At 39.7% G+C, this 25951-nt stretch overlaps 1 protein-coding gene across 8 annotated transcripts in view; it reads right to left on the bottom strand.

Annotated features, from left to right (window-relative positions):
- The window catches only part of EPB41L5 (erythrocyte membrane protein band 4.1 like 5), a 140594-nt gene extending 115939 nt beyond the window's left edge, over positions 1-24655 (bottom strand). For 2 of the 8 annotated variants that reach the window (XM_060625468.2, XM_060625467.2), the window contains exons 1-3: positions 24105-24224; positions 15355-15542; positions 409-513 (exon numbers count right to left, since the gene is read on the bottom strand). In XM_060625468.2, coding sequence (XP_060481451.1) covers positions 409-513; positions 15355-15542; positions 24105-24171 — 360 coding nt within the window. In that variant the 5' untranslated portion in view covers positions 24172-24224. Of the gene's footprint in view, positions 1-408; positions 514-15346; positions 15543-24104; positions 24228-24454 lie in introns of those variants that run through there. The other 6 variants (XM_078451378.2, XM_060625466.3, XM_078451377.2 and 3 more) reach the window with 6 other exon arrangements.
- Between the last annotated feature and the right edge of the window lie 1296 nt (positions 24656-25951).

The raw sequence follows: 25951 nt of genomic DNA, 5'->3' as shown, positions 1-25951 counted from the left end.
AGAACATTTATAATACAGAATCACAGATCAGAAAGGGATCTTGAAAATAACTTACTCTATTCACCTTAATTTGCAAATCAGTAACTTCCATCACTTACCCAAGAACCCACAATACTCCCATTCTATCACCCTTTCCATTGCATGGTGGTTCTCAAACTCTAGTACGCCCAACAACCAGCCCAGTGGTTACTGAAAAGACAGATTTCTTACCCTCATCTGCAAAGACTATGCACTAGTAATATGGGCTAGGACCAGAACTCATTTTTTTTTTTTTTTTTTTTTGAACAAGAAAATTACAAGAAAAAGAGAATGACATATGAATATGTAGCCTGGTAGCACTTAGCACATCATCTGAAATTTTCCATTTCTGCTCCCATACTGGAATTTCCAAAAAAAACCGCTACTCACTGCTACTTGTGCAGAATCCATAAATCTCAGCCCAAAATAGTCACTTTCAATAAGGTCCAAGTGGTACATTATTTGATCAAAGAGCTCTTGTCCTTTGGCTTTTTTCTGAAATGGTAAGAAAATAAATTAATCAATAAATGACTTTAAAGATCAACAAGTGTGAACTGAAGATCTATTTAAAAAAAACATTACTTGCAGGGTGCCTGTGTGGTTTAGCTGGTTAAGCATCCAACTCTTGATTTTCGCTCAGGTCAAGATCTCAGGATTTGTGAGTTTGAGCCCCACGTAGGGCTCTGTGCTGACAGTGCTGACACTGCTTGGAATTCTCTCTCTCTCCTTCTCTGTCCCTCCCCTTCTGGTTTTCTCTCAAAATAAACTTAAAAAAATTTTTTTTTGGGAGTGTCTGGATGGCTCAGTCGGTTAAGTGTCAACTTCGGCTCTGGACATGATCTCACGGTTCGTGAGTTTGAGCCCTGTGTTGGGCTCTGTGCTGACAGCTCAGAGCCTAGAGCCTGCTTCAGGTTCTGTGTCTCCCTCTCTCTGCCCTCCCCAGCTTGCACTCTCTCAAAACTGAATAAACGTTTAAAAAAAAAAAAATTAAAAATTTTCAATTAAGTTAAATTTAAAAAATAAAGTAAAAAAACATTACTTGCAATACCAAAAATACTACCATGTATCAAGTAACGGGTAAGATACTATAATTTCCCAATAAACTATTTAAAGCCAAAAGAGAATTTATGATCTATCTGCACTTTCATGGAAAGTGTTACTTCCTATCAACCAATAATTATTATCTTGTACTGAACATTGTGCGTAAGGACAAACTCTTATCTTGTTAATTTTTAGAGTCCCTACTTCAAGGAGCTCTATATTGTAACTGGAAAGAGAAAATACACAAGAAAACTTAAAACACTAACGTATGAATCATGTGGAACTGTGTATTTGCCAACAGATTTTAGAGAAGAGATAGTCATAGAGACTAGAATCATCAGTCTTGGAGATCAGCCTTAAACTGGAAAACAATGTAAGGTAGAAAATGGCAAAAACAAAACTGGAACATGGGAGGAAATACAGGACAATGAGATAATACTGTCATCAATGCGGAAGACACAAATGGCAGGGGAAGGTAGATAATAAGCAAAGAAACTTGTATGGAAAACGCAGTTCTCAAAGTGTGGTCTCAGGACCCAAGGGTTCCTCCAGATACTTTCAAAAGATCCTCAAGGTCCTAGGATTCTCCCCATGTAACTCAATCAAAACAACATACTGCAACACAGTAAATGCAGAAGCAGAAACCAGAACCTAAGTATGTTCTATTAGACCAGACATTAATGAGATATGCAAAAGTGCATAAGACAATTACTCTTCTCACTAAATTCTTTTGTTTAGTAAAATAGATATTTTTCACAAAAATACTTGTATGTTATTAATAACATACAAGGGTTATTTTATGGCTGTTTTAGGTTTTTTAAAGAGTATTTATTTTAAGAAAGAGAGAGTGTGCACGCAAGCACGTGGTGAGAGTGGCGGGGGGGGGGAGAGAGAGAGAGAGAGAGAGAGAGAGAGAGGAGAGAGAGAGAGAGAGAGAGAGAGAGAGAGAGAGAGAGAGAGAGAGGGAGAGAGAGAGAGAGGGAGAGAGAGAGAGAGGGAGAGAGAGAGAGAGAGAGAGGGAGAGAGGGAGAGAGAGGGAGAGAGGGAGAGAGGGAGAGAGAGGGAGAGAGGGAGAGAGAGAGAGAGACAGAGAGAATGAATTCCAAGCAGGCTCCATGCTGTCAGCGCACAGCCCAACACAGGGCTCAATCCCCAAATCATGAGATCATGACCTGAGCGGAAATCAAGAGTCAGACACTCAACGGACTGAGCCACCCAGGGGCCCCTATTTTTTGCGGTCTTAAAATTGTTTTTAAAATTTTTCAGTTTTAATTTCTAATAAGGTAACTATTGATAGATATAACCCACATAAGCAAAAGCATTGTTAAGATCCTCAATTTTCAACAATTTTCATAAACATCCTAACCATGCCTCTCCTCCTATGTAATTTTAAATTATGACTTAGGTATTTCTTGTAAGATTATATATACCTATAGATCTATATATTTTACTCAGTCATCAAACTGTCTTTTAACTGACATCCTTAAAATACAACTTGTATTTTTGCTTTTCCTTCACTTTTTACAATCTTTCTTTCTGATAAATAAAAGTGCTATCCATATATCCCTTTATCAAGAGAAGAACTTTACAACGCCCTCATGCCCATCATCTCCCCTCCATCCAATCCTCATGTCAATGAGCATACTTTCTCTATTTCTTTTCTTTGGTCGTGGCTAATTTTTTTTAAGATGACAATCTTTATTTTGGTATTTTGATCATTCTCTATACATCTTACATTTGTACATCACACATACCTAACAGCATCTGCTAGATTTGTTTCTCCACTCGTTTAAGTTCTTCCTACAGAAATGTTCTCCATGTGGGACTTTGTACGGCCAATCTTTAAAGGTCTTCTATGTTTGAGAGTATTTTCAACATGCTTTTACACTTGAATGCTTATTGTCACCTTATAAAATTTAAGGTTCAGAGTTATTTTCTTTCAACACTGTTCAATACTCAAAACGTATTAGTCTTTCATCTTCTTACAGCTTATGTGCTGTTGAAAAGTGTGATGACAATTCGAATTCTGGTCCTTAATAATGTTATTAATTCTTGGTTAGCTTTTAAACTTCTCTCTGAGAGTCTTAAATTTCAATATAATGTGTCTAAGTGTGGTTTTTTCCTCATCTCTATATTGTATTCTATTGGGCCTTTTAAATCTGAGATCTTTCATCTCCCTTTAATTCTGGGAAAACAATCTATTATTTCCTCAAATATTTGTCCTCTGTTTTTCTAAGTTTCCTACCTAAGTGCCAGCACTTCTACTCTTTTTCTTAAACATATGTTCATTTAATACTCCCAATTATCCTGATGATTATGGCTTATTTGTCCATTTAATAAATACGTAACATAGAAAAAGTTCAGAAGGCTTTAGTAATATGACCCCATTGCATAGCTACAAAAATGACAAGGCTAGAATTTGCATTTTGCTCTCTCCCAAGCTCCAATTTCCTAAGGTTACACACCACACCCAGATTTTAACTGGAATGTCACCTCTCAGATCAGTAATTAGATACCCCCAACTTCTTATCACAACCTCATCTCTATCTTGTTCACAAAATTACTCTCAATGCCTAGATTCTCCAACTACAATGGGAACTTCCAGTACACTGACCCCACTTAACAAGCATCAGTTTCCGTTTCTTTTTTTTTTTTAACATAACTAAATTTACCATTTTAACATATACAATTCAATGTCATTAAACATATTCCCAATGTGTACAACTGTCACCACCCTTCATTTCCAGAACTTTTCATAATACCAATCAGAAACTCTGTACCCATTAAACAACCATTTTTCACACTCCCTCCCTTTAACCCCTAATAACCTCTTTCCTACTTTATGTGGCTCATGAATTTGCCCATTCTACATACATCACATAAGTAGAATCATACAATATATATCCTTTTGTGTCTGGCTTATCTCACTTAGCATAATGTTTTCAAGGTTCATCCATGTTGCAGCAGGTTTCAAAATTTCATTCCTTTTTAAAACTGAATAATATTCCATTGTATGTATATACCGTATCATTTATCTGGTCATCTGCTGATAAACATTTGGGTTGTTTCCACCTTTTGGCTATTGTGAATACTGCTATGAACACTGGTATACAAGTATCTGTTTGAGTCCCTGCTTTCAATACTTTTGGGAATGTACTTAGGAGTAGAATATGATAATCCTATGTTTTTAACTTTTGAGGAACTGCCCAATTGTTTTCCATAGTAGCTGCACCATTTTGCATTCCCACCAGCAATTCATAAGATTCTAATTTCTCCACATCCTCACCAACATTTGTTATTTTCTGGGGTTGTTTTGCTTGGTTTTGTTTGATACAGCCATCCTAATGGATGTGAAAGGACGTGATTTTGATTTGCATTTCCCTAATGCCCTAATGGTGATGTTGAGCATACTTTCAGGTGCTTATTGGCCATTTGCATATTTTCTTAGAGAAATATCTATTCAAGTCCTTTGTACGTTTAAAAGAAAAATTTTACTGAAGTATAGTTAAAATACAACATTACATTAGTTTTAGGCATACAGCATAGTGATTCAACCATTACATAAAGTACAAAACGCTCACCACAGTAAGTGTAGTTATCATCGTCACCATACAAAGTTATTCCAATATGACTGACTATATTCCCTATGCTTTACTTCTGTCACCCTAATTTATCAATTTTATAACTGGAAGTTTGCACTTCTTAGTCCTCTTTTACCTACTTCATCCACCTCCTGACCCACTACAAATTCATTGTTCAGCTGCATCTAGACCATCATTTGCTGCTTATATTCTTTTCTCCTAATAAATTATTCCAGGTCACCGCCTCACTTCACATCCTGTTTTCTGAAGAGTAAGACCATCAAGATATTACCTTTTCGTCAGCCTTCCATCTTTCCCAGCAAAAGATGGCAGTCCTTTCTAGAATACTCACTCTATAATCTCCACCTGTGTATATAAAACCAATTTCTGAGAGACATTTTTCCTATTCATTTAACAAACTCAGATCTCCCCTCTCTAGCCATTCTCTAGATGCTGTTATTTCCTTCCTTCCTGTTACCGCCAAATCTCATGGCAATTCTTCAACTTCCCTTCATAACTAAATAATACTGATTAAGCACCTACTAGGTACAAGGGACTAAAAGAGGTCCAAAAAATATAAGATTGGATTGTCCCCAATAATTCCCTTAAATCCTCTATTTCCTTTTTTAGAGATTTTTTAAATTTACTTATTTTGAGAGAGAGAGAGAGAGAGAGAGAGAGAGACAGACAGACAGAGGATGCAAGCAAGGGAGGAGCAGAGAGAGAGGGAGAAAGGAGAGAGAGAATACCAAGCAGGCTCCACAGTGTCAGCACGCGTTTGAACTCACAAACTGAGAAATCATGACCCGAGCCGAAACCAAGAGAGTTGGAGGCTTAACTGACTGAGCCACCTAGGCTCCCCTGCTTTAAGCCCTCTAAATCTGGCTTCTAAACACATCATTGCACCACTCCATCATAGGGCCCTCCTTTTTCCGCTTCATTCTTTTACTCCTCTCTCAGTGACAGCAGACTATGCTCTCATGATCTTCCACACAATCAATATCCCCCACTCAACCACAGCGAAATTGTATTTTACTCAGGTCTGATCTCCACTTTCTTCCCTGCACCATATCCATGTACTAAATTCCTTCTCCTGCAGTCTCACTGCCACGATTAGTCCACAGCCCCATCGTCGCGTGCCTTCATTAATATTCAGTCTCCAGATTTTGTTTTCCTGTAACGAATCAAGGAAATCAACTCTAAATCATGTCTCTTGAGTACTAAAAAAAACGTTAAATGGAATATAACACAAGTATGCAAAATTCCATGCATCTTTAAAAACAGGTGTGAGATATAATTCACATATCATTCACCTATTAAAAGTACTAACTTCAGGGGCACCTAGGTGGCTCCGTCAGTTAAGTGTCTGACTTCGGCTCAGGTCATGATCTCATGGTTTGTGAGTTTGAGCCCCATGTTGGGCTCTGTGCTGACAGCTCAGAGCCTGGATTTCGTGTCTCCCTCTCTCTCTCTGACTCACACTCTGTCTCTCAAAAATAAACATTAATTTTTTTTAAGTACAAAATTCAAAGGTATAATCACAGATATGTACAACCATCACAATTTCAGAACATCTTCATACCTCAAAAAGAAACCTTGTATTTTTTAGCTTTTGCTCCAACCACCATTCCCACCACTCCCTCAGTCCCTACCCATCTGCCCTAGGCAACCACCAAACCACTAATCTACACTTTTTTTTCATATAGATTTCTTTATTCTGGACTTTCATATAAATGGAATCATATAATATGTGGTCCTTTGTGACTGGCTTCTTTCACCTAGCCAATGTTTTCAAAGTTCACCCATGTAGCATGTATCGGAACTTCATTTCCTTCATGGCCAAATAATATCCCATTATATGGATATAACACATTTTGTTTATCCATTCAACTTTTGAGAGATAGCTGGGGTTTTTTTTCCCCACCTTTTGGATAGTAAGAATAACGCTGTTATGATCATCTGTGTACAAGTTTTTGTCTAAACCTATGTTTTCAATTCTCCTGGATACATACCTAAAAGTAGAATTGCTGGGTCACATGGTAACTATGTTTAATCACCTGAGGAACTGTAGGCTATATTCCAAAGCAGTTGTACAATTTATAGGACCGTCAAAAATGTAAGAGTGTTAAAGTTTCTCCACATTCTCACCAACACTTAGTATTATCTGACATCTTCATTTTAACTTTCACAGTTGACATGTAGTATCTCACCATGGTTGTGATTTGCGTTTCTCTGATGACTAATGATGTCAAGCATCATTTCATGTGCCTATCGGTCAGTTGCACATCTTATTTGGAGAAGGGTCTATTCAGATCCTTTGTCCCCCATCCTCTTTTTTTTTTTTTTTTCCTTAAAGAGAGAGTGTGAGCAGAGAAGCAGACGGAGAGGGAAAGAGAGAGAATCCTAAGCAGGCTCCATCCCAGTGTGGAGCCTGACACGGGGCTCAATCTCACAACCATAAAATCATGACCTGAGCCCAAATCAAGAGTTGGACACTTAACAGACCAAGCCACCCAGGCACCCCATTGCCCATTTTCAGTGTGTTGTCTTTGGGACGCCTGGGTGGCTCAGTTGTTAAGCGTCCAACTTCGGCTCAAGTCATGATCTCATGGTTCATGGTTGGAGCCCCACGTCAGGCTCTGTGTGGACAGCTCGGAGCCTGGAGCCTGCTTCGAATTCCGTGTCTCCCTCTCTTTGCCCCCCCCCGCCCCCAACTCCTGCTCTGTCTCTCAAAAATAAATAAACATAAAAAAAATTTAATTGGGTTGTCTTTTCATTATTGGGTTGTAACAGTTCTTTATATATTCTAGACGTAAGTGCTTATCAAATACATAACCTACAAATACTCTTTCCCATTCTGAGAATCTTTTCAGTTTCTTGATGATGGCCTTTGAGACACAAAAGTTCTTCATTTTGATAAAAGTCCAACTTATTTTTTTTTTTAATTTTGTTGTCCATGTTTTTCATGTCATACCTAAAAAACCAAATCCAAGGTCATGAAGATTTATCCCTACATTTTGTTTTAAGAGTTTTATCGTCTTATCTTTTATGTTTAGGTCCTTGGTCCATTTTGAGTTAACTTCTGTATATGGTGTCAGCTAAAGTTTCAACTTCACTTTATTCTCTCATATATGGCTATCCAGTTCTCCTACCATCACTGGTTGAAAGACTATTCTTTCCCCCAATAAATGGCTCTGGAACCCTCATCATAAATCAAATGACCATAACCAAAGCTATCTTGAGAAAGAACAAGGCTGGAGATCTCACAACCCCAAACTTGAAACTACACTACAAAGCTATTTTTTTATACTACAAAGCTATATTAACAAAAGCAGTATGGTACTGGCACAAAAGCAGACACATAGATCAGAGGAAAAGGACAGAGAACCCAGAAATAAATCCATGCTTATATGCCTAATTAATCTACAACAAATGAAGCAAAAATATACACTAGGGGAAAGACAGTCTCTTCAATAAATGGGACTGGGTAAACAGGATAGTTATATGCAAAAGAATGAAATAAGACCACTATCTTATACCATATACAAAAATTAACTCAACATGGATTAAAGACCTAACTGTGAGACCTGAAACCATAAAACTTCCAAAAGAAAATATAGGCAGTAATCTCTCAGGTACTGACCTTAGCAATATTTTTCTGGATAACCCTCCTCACACAAGAGAAACAAAACAAAAATAAACATTAGAACTATATCAAACTAAAAAACCTTTGCACAGTGAAAGAAACCACCAACAAAATGAAAAGGAAACCTACTGACTAGGAGAAGATACTTGCAAATGATATGTCCAACAAGATGTTAATACCCAAAATATATAAAGAACTCATAAAACTAAACACCCAAAAAACAAATAATTCAATTAAAAAATGGAGGACATGAATAGACAATTTTTCAAAGAAGCCATACAGATGGCCAACAGACACATGAAAATATACTCAACATCACTAACCCTCAGGGAAATGCAAATCAAAACCACAGTTGAGTTATCACCTCACACCTATCAGAATGTCTAGTATCAAAAAAGACAAGAAATAAGTGTTGGGCAGAAATAAGGATGTGCAGGAAAAGGGAACCCTCATGCACTGCTAGTGAGAATATAAAGTCGTACAGCCACTACGGAAAACAGTAGGAAGGTTCCTCAAAAAATTAAAAACAGAAATACCATATAATCTAGTAATTCCACTGGTGACTACTTACACAAACAAAAATACTTGTCAAAAAGATATATGCACCCCTATGCTTACTACAGTATTTACAATAGCCAAGATATGGAACCAACCTAAATGTCCACCAATAGATGAATCAATAAAGAAGATGTGGTGTATATACACAATGGAATATTACTCAGTCATAAAAAAAAATGAATGAATTCTTGCCATCTGTGACAACATGGATGGACCTAGAGGGTATTATATGAAGTGAAATAAGTCAGACACAGGAAAACAAATACCATACAATTTCACTTACGTGCACAATCTAAAAACCAAATGAACAAAACACACAAAAAAAACAAACAGATTCATGAATACAGAGGATAAGTTAATGATTGCCAAAGGGGAGGTAGGTGGGTGGGATGGGTCAAATAGGTGAAGGGGACCCAGATATACAAACTTCCAGTTATAAAATAATCACAGTGATGAAAAGCACAGCATTGGAAAAATAGTGTAGTAACTTTGTTTGGTGACAGATGGTAATTACACTTATGGCAAGCATTTCATAATGTGCATACAACTGCCTAATCACTGTGTTATATACCTGATACTAATAATATAATGCTGTATGTCAACTATACTGCAATTAAAATTTTTTTAAAAATTCTTTTCATTTAAAATTTTTTTAATGTTTATTTTTCAAGAGACAAAGACAGAGCATGAGTGGGGAAGGGACAGAGAGAGAGGAAGTCACAGAATCTGAAGCAGGCTCCAGGCTCTGCGCCATCTACACAGAGCCTGACATGGGACTCAAACTCATGAACCACGAGACCATGACCTGAACCAAAGTCGGACGCTTAACCGACTGACCCAGCCAGGTGCCCCAAATTTTTTTTCACTTTAAAAGCCAGATGAGAACACACCAAAAAAATTTTGTTAATTAAAAGGAATAGGGGCACCTGGGTGGCTCAGTTAACAGTCCAAATCTTGATTTCGGCTCAGGTCATGATCTCACAGTTTGGTTTCATGCAGGCTGTGTGCTGACAGCATGGAGCCTGCTTGGGATTCTCTCTCTCCCCCCTCTCTCTGCCCCTGCCCTGCTCACACCCTCTCTCTCAGAATAATAAACATGAAAAAAAATTTAAGAAAAATAAACACAATTAAAAGAAATAAGTGAGCAAAGGGTTTGAATGGACATTTCTCCAAAGACAATGTAAAAATGGCCAGTAAGCATATAAAAAGATGCTCATCAGTAATCATTAGAAAACTATAAATCAGGGTGCCTGGGTGCCTCAGTCAGTGAAGCATTTAACTTTGGCCCAGGTCATGATCTCACAGTTTGTGGGTTCAAGCCCTGTATTGGGCTCTATGCTGACAGCTCAGAGCCTAGAGCCTGCTTCAGATTCTGTGCTTCCCTCTCTCTCTGCCCCTCCCTTGCGTGCTCTCTGTCTCTCTAAAATAAATAAACATTAAAAAAAAATTTTTTTTAAAGAAAACTACAAATCAAAACCATAATGAGATATCACCTCACATCCTCTAAGATGACTATAATCAAAAAAATGGAAAATAACAAGTGTTGAGGATGTGGAGACACTGGAGCCCTTCCTACATTACTGGTGGGTATGTAAAATGATACAGCTGCTACAGAAAACAATTTGTCGGTTCACAAAAAATTAAACATAGAATTATCATATGACCCAGCAATTCCACTCCTAGATATCACACCCCAAAGAACTGAAAACATGTATTCCAACAAACACTTGCACAAGAATATTCATGGGAGCACTATTCACAGTAGCTAAAAGCTGGACACAACCCAAATGTCCACCAACTGATGAATGGATAAACAAAATACAATGTATCATACAATGGAATTTTTTTTAATGTTTATTATTGTTTATTTTTGAGAGAGAGAGAGAGAGAGAAAGTGCACGCTAGAGACGGGGAGCAGCAGAATGAGAGAGAGACACAGAATCTGAAGCAGGCTCCAGGCTCCAAGCTGTCAGCACAGAGCCTGACATGGGCCTCGAACTCACAAACTGCGAGATCATGACCTGAGCTGAAGTCAGACCTTAAACTGAGCCACGTACACGCCCCATTTAAGATTTTATTTTTAAGTAATTTCTACACCCAAAACAGGGCTCAGACTCACAACCCCGAGATCAAGAGTTCCATGCTCCACTGACCAAGCCAGTCAGGCACCCCTACGTGCCTATTCTTGTGCCATCTTGATTAGTGTTGTTTTACAGTAGGCTTAAAACCAGGAAGTATGAGGGGCGTCTGGGTGGCTCAGTTGGTTAAATCCAACTCTTGATTTCGGTTCAAGTCAGGATTCCAGGGTCATGGGACCAGGCCCTGCGGCGGGCTCCACACTCAGCATGAAGTCTTCTTAAGATTCTCTATCTCTTCCCTCTGCCCCTCTCCCCTGCTGGGGTGCCTATGAGCATGTTCTTACTCAAAAAAAACAAACACCTAGAAAGTGTGAGTCCTGCTACTTTGTTCTTTTTCCAGTATTGTTTTGGCTATTCTGAGTCCCTTGCAATTCCGTATGAATTTTTAAATCAGCTTGTCAATTTCTATAAACGAATCAACTGGTTCTCTGGTGAGGATTATGTTGACTCTATAGATCAATATGGGGTGTGCTGCCATCTTAACAATGCCTCTCTCTGCCCCCCCCCCACTCACGTTCTCTCTCTCCCTAACATTAAAAAAATTAAAAACATATATATAATAAATAAAAGTATAACCACACATGGGCTATATAGTTTAAAGCCTTCAGCATCTACATCAGCAAAATAGGTTTATTAAATTACCAAATTGATTAATTAAACATTTTCTATTAAAGTTCGAAAGATGCAGAATGATACAAGACAGGCTATTACTAAACACTAAGATCATAAATCAACAAAGTTTCTGTGGCCATTTCCAAAGAGAAAATTTAAAAATCAGTCAGAAATTTCCACCCGATGCTTTTATCATTCACCAAAAGGCATTAGGCATTTCTGTGGTTATTTCTTAAAAAGGGGGGGGGGGGGGGGATAGGTGGGGCGGAGAGAAGGTAATTAAATCCCTCCCTCAGTTTTGAGAGGAAGAAGTCAGCAAAAGGAAAAAATGGCCATACTACCAGTATATACTAATTTGAAGTCCAAAGATTTAAAGCACTCTATTTAATCACTGATGATCATTTACATATTGCCTAGGCAATCATCTTAGTTCCACACTGGTTTGTTATGATCACTAGTGACCTTAATCCTAGTGGGAAATGAGTATATGCTTCATCCAATTTCTAAAATCAATTCTAAATCCTCTTTTGGAATAACACTAGACTGGTTGAGAAGCTAAATCAAAAAAAAAGGGGGGGGGGAACTTTCTTTTTTAGAAATTAACATTCCTCTGGTCTATTTTTTTTTTAGTAAAACAGTTTAGCTGGCAGGCCAATGCCCATTTTATACCCATGAAAGGATCTAGAATTAGTTTACCAACTCTAGGATTTCACCTGCAGAGCTGAAAAGGCAATCAATTGTTCTAGTTCCCCAAAGAGTCAAACCTAAAACTCTTGGCTTTTTCACTGCAATTGTCTATGTGAGAGAGGTCAGCTAGTATTTCTGGCCTTGATCAAGCAATCACATCCACACTACTGAGCATACCAAGCATAGGAAACCATTCTATACCAGTCACTAGCCATTTGTTCCACTACTTTAAAACCTAGTGCTGGGGGCACCTGGGTGGTTCAGTAAGTTAAGCATCCGAATTAGGCTCAGGTTATGATCTCGCAGTTCATGAGTTCAGGCCCTGCATCGGATCGGGTTCTGTGCTGACGGCTCAGAGCCTGGAGCCTTCTTCAGGATTCTGTGTCTCCCTCTCTCTCTGTGCACCTCCTCCACTTGCACTCTGTCTCTCTCAAAAACAAATAAATATTTTTAAAAATTAAAAAAAAAAAAATGAGTTATTTTGGGGCACCTGGATGGCTCAGTTGGTTAAGCACCTGACTTTGGCTCAGGTCACGATCTCATGGTTTGTGGGTTCAAGCCCTGTGCTGGGCTCTATGCTGACAGTTCAGAGCTTGAAACCTGCTTCAGATTCTGTGTCTCCCTCCCTTTCTCTGCCCCTCCCCTGCTCATGCTCTCTCTGCCTCTCTCAAAACTAAATATTTTATAAATTAAAAACAAACAAACAAAACGAGTGCAGTTTCTCCTCCACTCTACCCTGCCTCTTTAAAAAATTTTTTAATGTTTATTTGGCGGGGGGGAGCAGAGAGGGAGACACAGACCCCGAAGCAGGCTCCAGGCTCTGAGCTGTCAGCACAGAGCCCAACGTGGAGCTCAAACCCACAGACTGCAAGATCATGACCTGAACTGAGGTCAGACGCTTAACTGAGTCACCCAGGTACCCCTAGCCTGTCTCTTTCAAAAGCTCTTTTACAAAGCCTATTTTCCTAGTATCAGCCCCTCCATCAACAACCATGAGACTTCATATTTCAAACATTAGGTAATAAGAAACTTCTTTCTGGTCTCTTAAACAGCAATCTCAAGCTTTTTATCACATATCTAATGATTTTTTTTTTATTTTTTTTTAATGTTTATTTATTTTTGACAGAGAGAGACAGGCAGGGCATGAGCGGGGGAGGGCCAGAGAGAAAGGGAGACACAGAATCCGAAGCAGGCTCCAGGCTCTGAGCTGTCAGCACAGAGCCCAACATGGGGCTCGAACTCATAGACCACAAGATCATGACCTGAGCCAAAGTCGGACGCTCAACCGACTGAGCCACCCAGGTGCCCCTAGCCTATCTCTTTAAAAAGCTCTTTCACAAACCCTATTTTCCTAGTATCAGCCCCGCCATCAACAACCGTGAGACTTCATACTTCAGCCATTAGGTAATAATAAACTTCTTTCTGGTCTCTTACACAACAATCTCAAGCTTTTTATCACATATCTAATGATATTTTAATGGAATAGTACACAAAACTCTTAAGATACTTATCAAGAAAGAAACGAATATGAAAACTCCTCACAAAGTATCACATACTGGAATGTCTGACAAACCCTCAAGAAGCCTTACAGGAAGAAAATGTAAATGCCTTCAAGTATTCCAGAATCAAAAACCCTAAAGATGTCCAGTCTAACATAGAAAGATAATAAATACGTACTCATGATGACAACTTCAAAACACTTTAAGAAACCCTATGTTTGGGGCGCCTGGGTGGCTCAGTCGGTTAAGCGTCCGACTTCGGCTCAGGTCACGATCTCGCGGTATGTGGGTTCGAGCCCCGCGTCGGGCTCAGTGCTGACCGCTCAGAGCCTGGAGCCTGTTTCAGATTCTGTGTCTCCCTCTCTCTCTGACCCTCCCCCGTTCATGCTCTGTCTCTCTCTGTCTCAAAAATAAATAAATGTTAAAAAAAAAAAAAATTAAGAAACCCTATGTTTAATTTTATCACGTTCTATTACTTTTAAGATGCGTAAGGCACGTGCCTAGTACATTCTAAATTATTCAATCAGAATATTCGTTTAAACTATCCACTTCCTTATTCTCTCACTGTGAGTTAAAGGTTAAGTTAAAGGTCTTCTAGAGTTTATTCAACCGTGTAGTGTAGCAGCATTTACGCCCCCACCTCGCACAAAGACTTTTTTATTGCATTTTGGGTATATAGGTGTATACTAAAAAGAATGTGTAGGGAGGGAAGATAGTAGGGATCATCCAATGACACATCAAATCACACATTTTACAGCTTAGTTATATAAATCTTTTAATGCAGAACAAAGACATTTGGCATTAGTAAATAGCTTAGAGAGAAACTCAACTCCCCCTAAACCATATAGCTACCTCTTCTGCCCCTCAAAAAGGCCTATAAGGAATAAGTCAATCCCTTTCAAATATATCAGATTGTTTCATAGTAAATTATAATTACATATTCATAACTGGAAAAAGAAACCATCTAAAATTTGGATAAAATTACAACATCCTGTCTTGAAATAAAGATTACAGTGTATAAAAAATCTCCCCCGCAAACTAGTTTGGGAGCAAAGAGATAGACAGAGCTGATGAGCATGAAGTCCTTTTACCCCATTTCATTAAAATTTCTGCAAGCACACTAAACTGCTAAGAAGTATTTATTTTGAAAAAAGTGAGGAGTGTTTTGAAAATTACAGAAAAGTATAGAGTACTAAAAGTTCACAGTATACATGTAAGTATCATTGTCACTCCCAAAGATTCTCATTACTTTAACGACTGCTCAATAAGGATTGTGAAAAATCCACTAGAGTACCCTATATGTAGCTACCCTAAGGAACACACATAAACACACAAATGTTTTGTGCCAATAACCGCCCTATCATTTAAATATTTCAGGTTAAGTTCCACTAATCCCAAAGAAATATTTTCATTCTGGGTATCTAAGGTTACCTGATCCGTGTACTTGAACATTACAGTGCCTGATCCATACTAACCTATATTACCTAACTTCCCCAGGAAGGTAACAGTAGAGAATTCAAATGCAGAAAGTGGTCTCGTATAGAATTTGCAAAAGTTCAGCAGGACCTACATACCGGCAAGTCCACACTAACATCAGTACCATCCAGAAGAGACACCCGACATGTGATGATGGACTTAGAGTCTCCAGCTGCAGGAATGTGCGTGGCAGCTCGTTGAGCTTCTCGGAGTCGTTCCTTCTCGGCATGTTTACGCATTGACCGACGCCCAAGTGTTCTACGGAAGAAGCTCAGCATTTTTGTCACTATAAAAACCAGACAGAAAAAAGTATCAGAAGACTCCCCACAATATGCAGTCAGACATACAGTGTTATTTACTAAAATCCTATGGTATTATGGATACACTATTAAAAAAGGTTTCTGGTCAAGTAAATTTGAAAAAAACAATTAAAACTGGCTACTTTAATTCCAAGTTTTTGAAGACTTTTATATAAAATAGAGCTATAATTTACAGCATTTCTAAACTTACTGGACTATTTTATAAGGAGTTGACAGAAGACAACAAACATTAATTAAGCTTATCAGGTCTTTTGGATCAATGAATTTCATGTACAATAGCTGTATACCTCTACAAATGTTAGGAAACAATCCATTCGCTAAAGTATCCTTTGATGATCACTAACAACCCTAAGAAGTATCATTTCTTTTCTGAGCAATCACAGTAAAAACACAAAAAGGGGTGCCTAGCTGGCTCAGTGGGTGGAGCACACAACGCTTTATCTTGGGATTACAAATTTGAGCCCCACACTGGGTGGGGAGATTATTTAAAGATAAAATCTTTAAAGGGCGCCTGGGTGGCTCAGTCGGTTAAGCGCCCAACTTTGGCTCAGTTCATGATCGTGTGGTCTGTGGGTTCGGGCCCGTGCTGGGCTCTGTGCTGACAGCTCAGAGCCTGGAGCCTGGAGCCTGAAGCCCGCTTTGGATTCTGTCTCCCTTTCTTTCTCTGCCCCTTCCCCACTTGTGCTCTGTTTCTCTCTCTCTCTCTCTCTCTCTCTCAAAAATAAAAACATTAAAAAAAAATTACTAAAGATAAAATCTTTTTTAAAAAATCACCTATTTCAGCTAAAATACAAATATAATCCAAATTTTATGTTTTTATCAAATATTCTATTTCTTACATATTTTAAATTGCTATTTAGTAAAATCAATTCTTTATAATGTTAAATTATGTTAATGCCATTTCCTTTCATGTCTTTATTAAGACACAGGTTTAGTAATTTTAAAAATACAACAAACACAAAACGGTAACACCAAAAAAACTACTTTGCTAACCTAATGTTTAATTTATGCAAATAAGACAATTATTAATTCCAGAGAAAACAAGAAAACAAGAAGTCAAGCAGAAAAAGGAATCACAGTATACTTCATGACTTAGCTAATATTTTAAATATTCATAATACTCTAAACACTAAATATTGATCTAAACACAACTATAAAGTAACTATAAGATAAATAATAAAGGTAGATGTGGACAGAGAGCCAATTCCTCATTTTGCCTAGTTGGAATTCAACTGGTAATTCCTGAAACCAAAAATCAAGAAGTGACAGTAAAAATATGTTTAAATCAAAGTGGTTGTCTTGAAGGGAACAGAACTCAGGAGAGTGCTGTTTTTCAAAAGAAGACTTCGGATTAGATGACTTTCAACTAGTTACATTTATAAACTTGATTAAAAGGTAATTTAAAAATAAATACCAGCACATTAAAAAATAATGCCTATAAATTGAAGATCATACACATATCACACATATGGATAAGTATGGATATTCCTACATAATTGAGTAAATTGGCAAAGCCCTAAGAGGTGTCATTTTTATGTTCATCTGCTTAACTACCAAGAAAATAAAATTTTAGAGAGGTTTTTGGTTTACAAAAGCACTCAAATAGAACATCTGGCCCTGTCTCTTTCTCTCCAGGTTTCTCTTCAGACACTGCTCCCTTTGCACCTTACAAAGGTACTATTTCAGCAGCCTAAGAAAGGTACTATTAACCCAGATGTCAAAAGCCCATGTATCAGAAAATCCCGATCTATTTTTTAATTCAATTCCACCTATACCTCCCCTGAGAAACATTCTCTGATTGCCAAAGAGTCACTCCCATCATCACACTTCCACTGAAACTTGAAGATTGCTTACTGTTTCACTAACCAGATTTTAATTATTCATTTACATGTCTGTCTCCTTTATCATTGGCTCCTTGAAGACACAATTTCTATTTTGAATAGACTTCATCAACAAGTACAACAAATGGTTAGTAAAGAATCTTACTTGCTGCTTAGAAAAACTCCCCAAAATACTGTCTTATTTTGATGAGTAAACTAAGGGTCCGATAAATGAGACCATTGGCCAGGTCCATTATTTAGTAAATAATGAAGAGAGGGGCTCAAACTCTAATTTTTCCGGCTCCAAATACTGGTCTCTTTCTACTACGTCACAGAGCAATTTATGTAAAATTTATGCATATTTTAGAGAGAAAAAATTATCAAAGATCATAGCTAAAAAGCGTCTGCATGAAAACACAAGCACAAAACATACATGATAAATTTGTTGTTTAAAACATTTCAGTTGGGGCGCCTGGGTGGCTCAGTCGGTTGAGCATCTGACTTCGGCTCAGGTCATGATCTCATAGCTCGTGAGTTCAAGCTCCGCATCGGGCTCTGTGCTGGCAGGTCCGAGCCTGGAACCTGCTTCGGATTCTGTGTCTCCCTCTCTCTCTGCCCCTAACCCACTCGCATTCTGTCTCTGTCTCTCTCAAAAATAAATAAACATTAAAAAAAAAAAAAAAATTTTTAAAAGAAAAAAATAAAATAAAAATAAAAAAATAAAACATTTCAGTTTATTCAACAAATTGCAAGGGGGGAAGAGATGTAAGGAAAACTACAGATTAATAAGAAAGACTTAAAATATATATCCATCTTTTCAGGCGCCTGGGAGGCTCAGTCGATTAAGCGTCCGACTTCAGCTCAGGTCATAATCTTGCAGTTCATGAGTTCAAGCCCGGTGTTGGGCTCTGTGCTGATAGCTCAGAGCCTGGAGCCTGCTTCAGATTCTGTGTCTCTGTCTCTCTGTCCCTCCCTGCTTTTGCTCTGCTTGCACACGCGCTCACTCTCTCTCAAATAAAGAAACATTAAAAATTTTTTATTAAAAAAATATAAATAAATAAATAAATAAATAAAATACATATCTGTTAATCACAATGCGTGGACCTGCTTTAGATCCTAATTCAATTTAGGATCTAATTTTTTTTTTTAAGTTGTCTGATGTTATCATTAAAGATGTCCTGTTTATGACAAAAACAGACATTCGGATCAATGGAACAGAATAGAGAACCCAGAAATGGACCCACAAATGTACGGCCAACTAATCTTTGACAAAGCAGGAAAGAATATCCAATGGAATAAAGACAGTCTCTTCAGCTGGTGATGGGAAAACTGGACAGCGACAAGCAGAAAAATGAACCTGGACCACTTTCTTACATCAAACACAAAAAATAAACTCAAAATGGATGATGAAAGACCTAAATGCAAGACAGGAAGCCATCAAAACCCTCGGGGAGAAACCAGGCAAAAACCTCTTTGACATCGGCCACAGCAACTTCTTACTCAACATGTCTCTGGAGGAAAGGGAAACAAAGCAAAAATGAACTATTGGGACCTCATCAAAATAAAAAGCTTCTGCATAGCGAAGGAAAACAATCAGTAAAACTAAAAGGCAACCAACAGAATGGAAGAAGGTATTTCCAAATGACCTATCAGATAAAGAGTTAGTATCCAAAATCTATAAAGAAGTTATCAAACTCAACACCCAAAAAATGAATAATCCAGTGAAGAAATGGGCTAAAGACATGAATAGACACTTCTCCAAAGAAGACATCCAAATGGCTAACAGACACATAAAAAATACTCAACATCACTCATCATCAGGGAAATACAAATCAAAACCACAATGGGATACCACCTCACACCAGTCAGAATGGCTAACATTAACAATTCAGGCAACAACAGATGTTGGCAAGGATGTGAAGAAAGAGGCTCTCTTTTGCACTGCTGGTGGGAATGCAAACTGGTGCAACCACTATGGAAAATGGTATGGAAGTTCCTCAAAAAATTAAAAATAAAATTACCCTACAACCCAGCAATTGCACTACTAGGTATTTATCCAAGGGATACAGAAGTGCTGTTTCGAAGGGGCATATGCACTCCAATGTTTATAGCAGCACTATCGACAACAGCCAAAGTATGGAAAGAGTCCAAATGTCCATCGATAGATGAATGGATAAAGAAGATGTGGTATATATACATACAATGGAGTATTACTCGGCAATCAAAAAGAATGAAATCTTGCTATTTGCCACTACGTGGATGAAACTGGAGAGTATATGCTAAGTGAAATTAGTCAGAGAAAGACAAATATCATATGACACTCATATGAAGAATTTAAAATAAACAAATGAACATAAGGGAAGGGAAGCAAAAATAATATAAAAACAGAGAGCAGGACAAAACATAAGAGACTCTTAAGTATAGAGAACAGACAGAGGGTTACTGGAGGTGTTGGCGGGGGGGGGGGGGGGGGGGGGGGCTGGGATGGTCTAAATAGGTAAGGGGCATTAAGCAATCTACTCCCGAATCATTGTTGCACTATATGCTAATTTGGATGTAAATTAAACAATAAATAAATTAACTAATTAAAAAATTTAAACTAAATGTTAAAGAAGTCCTGTATAACCAGTTGATGCTTTAAACTAGATGCATTTGTAAATATGATGAAAATAGAAGCCAAAATGCTGAAATAATACCAATGTATTTAAAAATTCAATTGCTATAAATCCTCATTTTACAAGCACGCATACTCCTACGTAATTAGGTAAACTAGCAAAGACATGACAGTTGTCATTTGAACTTCCCAAGGACATAAATTATACATGCACACATTTGAAAACTGACTGGCTTGTTTATGATAACCAACGAATTACTGCCCTTTTTCTTTTAGATACAATAGTGTAAAGATATGTTCAACAGTTTAGATACAATAGTTTAAAGATATGTTCCCCAAAAAGTCCTTATTTTTTTAAAGATACACACTGAAATACTTATAAATGATGCAATGCCTAGTATTTGCACCAAAATAATACAAGGAAAGGAGTTAAGTGGGGCTAGAAACTAAAACTGCCCAGGTAACTGGCCACTGTCAGAGCTGTTACGATAGGTATATGAGGGTTCATTATATTCTTCTGACTACTTCTGTGTATGTTGAATTTTTCCAAAATAAAAGTTTTTCTTAGGGAAAACAATGTTCAAAATGCACAACTGAGAGATTCCTAGGAAGCAAATGAACTAAAAAACAAGCTTCCTGACTTTTACCTTATCTTCTCTCTTGAAAATAAAAACTCATTATACAAGTAGTTAATCTGCTAAGAAAAAACAAAGGTTCTTTACGATATAATAGCTATGTATTCTGAACCGTAAAACCAAATGTCACAACTACTTTTTACAAAATATAAAAGCAACTTACATGAGGGGCACCTCATGGCTCAGGCCATGATCTCATGGCTTGTGAGTTCGAGTCTGAGTTGGGCTCTGCACTGACAGCATGGAGCCAACTTGAAATTCTCTCTTCCTCTCTCTCTGCACCCCTTCCCCGTGTGCACTCACTGACTCTCTTTCAAAATAAATAAATAAAAAGAGAAAAAGTAATGTATATGAAACTAAATTTCTGATGGACTAAGAATTTAAAGTCAAAGAAATGAGGGGCACCTGGGTGGCTCAGTCGGGCATCCCGACTCTTGATTTCGGCTCAGGTCATATCTCATGGTTCATGGATTCGAGCCCCACAATGGGCTCTGCACTGACAGTGCTAAGCCTGCTTGGGGGTCTCTCTCTCTCTCTGTCTCTCAAAATAAATAAACTTAATTCCTTCTCTTCCCCCTCTGCCTCTCTTCTCCACTGGTGTTCTCTCTCTAAAATAAAAAAATAAAAATAAATAAAAAGACAGCCAGTGTTGAAAAGGATATGGGATAAACAATCACCCTCACGGGGCGCCTGGGTGGCGCAGTCGGTTAAGCGTCCGACTTCAGCCAGGTCACGATCTCGCGGTCCGTGAGTTCGAGCCCCGCGTCGGGCTCTGGGCTGATGGCTCGGAGCCTGGAGCCTGTTTCCGATTCTGTGTCTCCCTCTCTCTCTGCCCCTCCCCCGTTCATGCTCTGTCTCTCTCTGTCCCAAAAATAAATAAAAAAAAAAAAAATTAAAAAAAAAAAAAAAAAACAATCACCCTCACACATTGTCCTCTTTGGAAGATTTGACCACACTATCAAAAATGTTAATGTGCAAGGACGTCTGGGTGGCTCAGTAGGTGAGTGTCCAACTCTTGATTTTGGCTCAGGTCATGATTTTGTGAATTTTGCGTTCAAGCCCTGAGTTGGGCTCTGTGCTGATGGTGCAGAGCCTGCTGGGGATTCTCTTTCAAAAATAAATAAACTTTTTAAAAAAATCTTTAAATGTAGCACCCACGTGGCTCAGTTGGTTCAACGTCTGACTTCAACTGAGGTCATGATCTCACAGTTCATGGCTTCAAGCCCCACATTCTGTGCTGATAGCTGAGCCTGGAACCTGCTTCAGATTATGTGTCTCCCTCTCTCTCTCTCTGCCCCTCCCCTACTCATGCTCTGTCTCTGTCTCTCAAAAATAAATAAATGTTAAAAAAAAAATGTTAATCTTTAAAAAAAAATGTTTACATGCATACCCTTTCATTTGGCAATTCTACTTCTGATAAGATATCCTAAAGAAACAGGATGTGATCCAAGTTGTAGAAATAAGGATTTTCAGGGCATAACTGCCTTACAATTTTAAATGTGTCCATCAAGCGGTTAAACAAACTATGGTACATCAACTGGCATACAACACAGCTGTTTTTTAAATACAGTGGACTCAGACACCAACAATATTTTTAAGTTAAAAATGAAATCAGAGAAAAATGGTTAAGTTTTATCCCACCCTGGTGTGGGATACCTACATGTACGCAAAAGGACTAAGACATGCAAACTGTTAAGGGAGGTTATCTCTGGAGAGGGTCATGTGAAGGTACCAAAGTCCTCTATAATAAGAATATATGAAGGTGTTAAAAGAGCTTTTAAAAATTATTTAAAGAAAAAAAGATGTTTCAAAATTCACTTTTTCCACCCAACTGCTATTTCCATTTTTTTTTTTTAATTTTTTTTTAACGTTTATTTATTTTTGAGACAGAGAGAGACAGAGCATGAACGGGGGAGGGTCAGAGAGAGGGAGACACAGAATCTGAAACAGGCTCCAGGCTCTGAGCTGTCAGCACAGAGCCCGATGCGGGGCTCGAACTCATGGACCACGAGATCATGACCTGAGCCGAAGTCGGCCGCTTAACCGACTGAGCCACCCAGGCACCCCTGCTATTTCCATTCTTAACGCTACAGCAGATTTTTAGCAACCAAAAATCTGACCCCAGTTTAAAAATCTTTAATGGCCTTGCTCCCTGAGGCAGCTCCTCCTCCTATCTGCCTGACCCTTCAGACAGCCTACTCCCAGCTGCTCAATCTGCTCTGGTATCCCTTCTGCTCAATCCAACAATCTTTTTAACTGCAGGCCTTTTTTGTTGTTTTGTTGTTGTTTCGGCTGTTCCATCTTTCTGGAATGCTCTTTTTCCACTTTATGTCTCTCCCATTTCCTCAGAAAAGCATTCCCTGACTCCCGAGTCTAAATGAGGTACTCCTTTCAATACCCTTAGACTTTTCAACACTTAGAAACTGTAATTAAACACCCAATTGTTTAATTATTTTTTTAACTGTGTACTTCCCCACTAAGACTCAAGGACCTGGTCTGACTCATTCAGCAAGATGACCTAGCTAGCATAGTAATCAGCATATTAGGAACTCAATAAAGAACTTCTGACACTAAAATGATACAGTGGAATTCTCAGAGAGTAGGTTTATATGTTTTTTAGTGCTAGTTTTTAATCTGTGATTTCTAATTTTTCAGCAATGAACAAGAAAGGTTTCCTTTACAATCATAAAAAATGCACACTGAATTAACTGAAGGTTTTTGTTTTTTTTTTTAATCTAAAAACTCAGAAGTTTGTCATGAAATGTGTACATGCTCCTAAGGGGCTGATGGCCACATTCTTTGGTAGGCAATTGCTTTTTGATAAAGCAATATACCCACATACAGAATTGCCATGAAGATATTAATACCTCTGGCCCCACTAATCCCAACACAGAAAACGTTTGTAAAAGAATAATTCAACAGAAGTAATGTCGATCATTTGCTAACGAAGGTTACCTATAAAAGAAGAAAACTCTGCAAACTAGCTTACATGTACGAATAATTCACTATCTTAAGTAGGGTTCAACAACGTGTTAGCAATGCCAGAAATGGAGTTATGGGTAATTCTTCCCCTAACTCTTAAAAAAAAAATACTTCTGATATTGATTTAAAATGTGGCTGAGAGGTTTAAAAGACTTCTTACCCTTAGCTAAAATTCATGAGACTTAGTAACCCCAAAAGTAGTGACAGGTACCATTAAAGTTCACACACCGAAGAACCCACGAAGAACACGCCCAGCTCCACGAGTGGGGGCGGGGAGGGTCCTTTGGATCCCGCCATTGCTGGGAACACACCTGCCTCTCACAATTGCCAAGCGGCTGAAGTTTCGGTCAAACGCAAACCAACCCCCGAAGTCCACCCGGGTTTTTGTTGTAAAACCGTGACACACACTCGAGGTGGGTTTTTCCCTTGACCTGCCACATCCCCCTCGCCAACCAGACGGCTAACTCGAGAACTCACGGTGAAGGGCGACCCTCGGCCACTCACGAGGGAGTCGGGACCGGGCAGGGGTTGAGCCGGCACACATTAACCGGCCTTGCCCCGGACTCCCGGCTGCGGCTCACGGTATCGCCAGAAACTCAGCGGCCGGGCCCGATTGGCCGCCGCCGCCCCTCCCCTCCCAGCAGGTTTAATATTTTGCCGGCCGGCTGGGGAAGCAGCGGCGGCCGGAGGCGAGGTCCCGAGGCGAGGCCGCGAGCACGGAGCCCAGGCGCGGGCCGGAACGGGTCCCACGACCCGGGAGGCGAACCGGGGCGTGGACGGAACCGGGTGCGGGCAGCGCGGCCGGGGCCACTGGGCCTCGCACTTACCTGGGCTGGGGACGGAGGCGCGGTGGCGAAGACGGCACGGAGAGCCGGCAACGGAAGGGAAGAGGTCCCGAGCGAGACTGAGGAGGGGGCGGCTCCTCTGGAGACGCCGAGAAATGGCGGCCTAAGGCGCGCGCCCACCCTGCGCTAATCCTGCGGAGGACCCCAGCCTCCCGCCGGCCCGCCCCTTAAAGCCCCTTCTAAGCTCCGCCCCCGGGGCGGGGCGCTCTAATCTTAAATGGGCAATGACACCGCCCCGGAAATCTCCCGGCTGGGCGAGACTCGGGTTAAACCGGCGATGCCAGTCCCCGCCGGATCTGCAACCGGCGCTAGCGGCCCAGCGTCCACGGCTGGTTTAAAGGGGCGCTGCCGAAATCCAACCATGGTTATCAGACCTCCTCCTTCGGAGGGGGTGCACGCCGGCAGAGAACCCCCAAATTAGTCAGTCTTATCGCAAAGGTAGCTTGGCGCTCTCGGAATCCAGCATCAGGTGCCGCTAGACTCATTCATCTATTCGTTCAAGAAACTGATTCATTCAGCAAATATTTACTGCCCCATTGTTAGAGGAACTTTCATTGTAGTAGGGAGAAAGACGGTAATAAATACAGATAAAATAGTGGTATCATGAGGAAAAAGAAAGCAGGGAATGGGAAATAGATGTCTGTTTAACATAGCGTGGACAGGGGACATTTCATCAGTTCTTTCCGCACATAATTTGTGAAATTGCCCGTGATGGGCCAGGCGATGTTTTAGACCCTGGAGATACAGAGGCGTATCAGGACAGACAAGAATCCCTCATGCAGCTTAAGTGCTAGCAGGAGAGACAGAAAATAAACGAGATACATTAGTAAAATTAAATACTGTTAGGCATTGCTAAACGAGAGAGAGAAAAATAAAAAAGCAGGGGATAGAGATGGGGAATAAGGAAGTGGTCATTTTAGACAGACTGGCTAGGTGAGGAGGAAGGTCTCAAGAAAAAGGTGACCTTTGAGTGAAGACCAAGGGAGGCAAAGGAGTAGTCCTGTGGACCCCTGGGGGAAGAGCAGAGGGAACCCCAAAGGCCCTGTTACCTGGATGCTTGGCCTGCTCAAGGAAAGCCAGTGTGTCTGGAGGTGAGTAGATGGAGCCATGGGAGGTGACAAGACAGGGAGGCAAGAGCTTAAGGTGAGAGCTGTAAGGTGAAGGGTGGTGTGGACACCCACCACAGTCTGGGCAAGCCAGAGAGTCAACCCTGAAAGGTGTGAGGGTGTGAAGTGGCTGAAGTGGAGGACCCTGCAGGCTGAGATGAGAAGAGGCAAATACTGAGCCCCTTCTGGAGATTTGGCCCTGCCGGTCCCCCACCACCCCAAGACTTATGAGTTGGACTTGGCAGGAACAGCTGGTCTCTGATCCACGTGGTGTTGGCTGGGGCACATCACCTGGAGCTGGAGTTGCCAAAATGGCTTCATTCTCTGTGGCATCTTAGCTGGGATGGCTGAAATGAACAGCTGAGTCCGGCTC

Source organism: Panthera onca, chromosome C1, assembly GCF_046562875.1.
Source record: "Panthera onca isolate mPanOnc1 chromosome C1, mPanOnc1 haplotype 2, whole genome shotgun sequence".
In the NCBI taxonomy this organism is placed as follows: domain Eukaryota; kingdom Metazoa; phylum Chordata; class Mammalia; order Carnivora; family Felidae; genus Panthera; species Panthera onca.
This window is presented reverse-complemented; position numbering and strand designations above follow the sequence as displayed.